Source organism: Chiloscyllium plagiosum, chromosome 41 (assembly GCF_004010195.1).
Source record: "Chiloscyllium plagiosum isolate BGI_BamShark_2017 chromosome 41, ASM401019v2, whole genome shotgun sequence".
In the NCBI taxonomy this organism is placed as follows: domain Eukaryota; kingdom Metazoa; phylum Chordata; class Chondrichthyes; order Orectolobiformes; family Hemiscylliidae; genus Chiloscyllium; species Chiloscyllium plagiosum.
The window spans coordinates 13,375,491-13,378,711 of NC_057750.1; the positions used below are offsets into that span (position 1 = coordinate 13,375,491).

At 54.8% G+C, this 3,221-nt stretch overlaps 1 protein-coding gene across 1 annotated transcript in view; it reads right to left on the reverse strand.

Moving 5' to 3' along the window:
- Positions 1-114: 114 nt before the first annotated feature.
- Positions 115-3,221, reverse strand: part of LOC122542708 (sprouty-related, EVH1 domain-containing protein 1-like) — a 28,375-nt gene continuing 25,268 nt past the window's right edge. Inside the window, exon 6 of the mRNA XM_043680688.1 lies at positions 115-1,111. Within this exon, the coding sequence (XP_043536623.1) occupies positions 434-1,111 (678 nt within the window). The 3' untranslated portion in view covers positions 115-433. The remainder of the gene's footprint in view (positions 1,112-3,221) is intronic.

A 3,221-nucleotide genomic window follows, 5' to 3' on the forward strand; every position in this document is an offset into this window, starting at 1 on the left:
GTTGTAGCGGGTGTTGTTGTAGCAGGTGTTGTTGCTGTAGTTGCTGTACCCTGTCACTCTCTCTCTGTCTCTCTCCCACTGTCAGTGATCATTCCTGAATCCCCTCATTTCTTCTCCCCACTGCTGCCGTAGTCCCCTGCCAACGCTCTGAGCTGGGTGGGGGTGGTGATGATGAGGGAGTGAGGGTGAGGCTAAGGGAGTGTGGGTATGTGGTGAGGATGCAAGGGTAATCGAACGAGGGGAAGGGTCTGAGGGGGATGGAGTGAGGGGGAAATCGTGAGGTGGGGATGGGAAGAGAGTGATCATTGGGGGTGACACCGTGGTGGGGAGGGTATTGAGAGGTGAGGGCTGAGGATGAGGGGTGAGTAGGGAGCGGGTGACGAGGGTGATGGTGTCACTTGGTGGAGGGGTTGGGTGGAGGGGCTGAGGCCATTCACCGCACCGCCTTGTGCTTGCCCCCACAGCATCCCCAGCGTTGCCCGCAGTGATGGCAGGCCCTGAGGGGTAGGTAACAGCACATACAGGGGGCGACAGTGGACAGGGCGAGGAGCGCCAGCCAGCGGGCACACAGATGGTGACGGCTACCTGCCTCGCACGTGCAGGGGTCAGAGTAATTGCCCTCAGAGTCAGACATACAGTGGTACAGCATGGACTCCGCACACCACATGCAGCTGAGCTGCCGGACACACCGATCTGCTGGATCCGGGGCATCCCGGCAACTCCCAGGCCCGTTCTCCTGGAACACGTCCCGGCAGTAAATACAGCGGGAAGGAGCCGCGTCCTCATCGCCCGCTGCGCTGGGCCCTCCTCCACCTCCACCTCCATCTCCATTGCCCTTCTTCAGGCCGCTCGTGGGGACCGTGTCGATGTGACAGGCCGGTGAGCCTTTCGCCTCCTTCAGCTGGCACTCCGATCGCGGGCTCCCCGCTGCCCGCCCCTCACCTTTCGCGAAGTGCACGCACAGGTCCACCTTGCCGGCCTCTCGGCCGCCCAGCGCCGCTCTCCGATAATCCTCGTAACCCTTCGCCGGCCCGGGGTCTCTGCACGGCCTAGCGTTCTCCCCCTCATCCTCCGCTCTCGAGCTGCTGCCCTGCAGCGGCTGGCTCGGGACCTGGGGAAGGGTAGGGTTGGGGGGAAGAGGGAGAGGAATGCGACAAGTTTCTAAAGCCTCCTCACCCCATCCCCCGCCAACTCCCCCCTCCTCACCCTCTTCCAGCACGGAAACAGACCCTTCGGCCCAACCACTCCACCAGCACGGAAACAGACCCTTCGGCCCAACCACTCCACGCTGACCAGATATCCTAACTTAATCTAGTCCCATGTTCCAGCACCCGGCCCATATCCCTCCAAACCCTTCCTATTCATATACCCATCCAAATGCCTCTTAAATGTTGCAATTGTACCAGCCTCCACCACTTCCTCTGGCAGCTCATTCCATACACGTACCACCCTCTGTGTGAAAACGTTGCCCCTTAGGTCTCTTTTATATCTTTCACCTCTCACCCTAAACCTACGCCCTCTAGTTTTGGACTCCCCTACCCTTGGGGAAAAAGGATCTTGCTTATTCACCCTATCCTTGCCTCTCGTGATTTTATAAATCTCTATAAGGTCACCCTTCAACTTTTGACCCTCCGGAGAAAAGTATCCCAGTCTATCTAGCCTCTCCTTATAACTCAAACCTTCCAGCCTCGGTAATATCTTTGTAAATATTTGTTAGCATCTTTTCCAGGGCGACCAGAATTGTGTGCAGTACTCCACGTGTAACCTCCCCAATGTTCTGTACAGCTTCAACATGATGTTCCAACTCCTATACTCAGTGCTCTGTCCACTGAAGCCAACATGCTAAACACTTCCTTCACCACCCTGTCTACCTGCGAGTCCACTTTCGATGAACAATATGCCTGCACTCCTGAGTCTCTCTGTTTGACAACACTGCCCCAGGACTTGACCACTGACTGTCCTGGTTTGTCTCACCAAAATGCAACACCTCGCATTTACCTGCATTAAACCCTATCTGCCATTCCGTGGCCCAGTTGATCAGGATCCCGTTGTAGTCTGAGATAAACCTTCTTCACTGTCCACTACGCCATCAATTTTAGTGCCATCCACAAACTTTCTAACCATGCCTCCTGTACTTTCATCCATTAGTCCATGCAAATCACGAACAACAGTGGACCCAACACCAATCCTTGCGGCACACCACTGGTCACAGGCCTCCAGGCTGAATAACAACACTCTATCACCACCTTCTCTCTCCCTCTCCTACTGGTAAGCCAATTTTGTATCCAATTGGTTAATTGATCCCATGTGATTTAACCTTACAAACCAGTGCATTTGTTTAGCGCCTTACTAAAGTCCATGTAGACAACGTCTGCCTTCATCTGTCTTCCTGATCACCTCATCAAAAAAACTCAGTCAAGTTAGTGAGCCACAATTTCCCACACACAACGCCATGTTGGCTATCCCTAATCAGTCCTAGCCTTTCCAAATGCAAGTAAATCTTATTCTTCAGAATGCCCTCTGATATCTTACCCACCACCGATGTCAGCCTCACCATTCTATAGTTCCCTGACCACACTTCTTAAACAGTGGCGCCATGTTAGCCAACTTCCAATCTTCCAGCACCTCACCTGTGGCTATCGGTATCTCAGCAAGAGGCCTAGCAATCACTTCCCTGGCTTCCCACAGGGTTCTGGGAATCACCTGATCAAGGATTTAGCCATCTTTACACGGTTTAAGTCCTCCAGCATGCACTCCCCACACTTCCCACAGTCTCCTCACCCCCAAACCAGACCCCACTTAACCGCCACACTCTTTACCCAACATACTCCTTCACACCCACATACACACACACACACACTCACACTCACACACATACACACACGCACACACACACCAGAAACCCCCCCACAGACTCCCCTTACAACCTTGACCCGGTGCTGCATTGCGGAAAGGTTAGCAACTGGGGCAGCTCCTTTCTGCACAGCAAGATCCCAATGTAGCTGCGTGACCACGGGCCGGGTTAGTTCATGCTGATGACCTGAGGTGATGTCAGTTGTGGATAAGTCGTTGGCTACGGCACCAGAGAAATCTTACCCCCCGCCCTCCCCCGTTCCTCCTCACCCACCTCCCCTCGATCCCAACTGCCTCCCACACCCCACCCCCAGCCCCCCTCACTCTGCAACCCCCACCCCCACACCCCCTCCCCTCATTCTCCACCC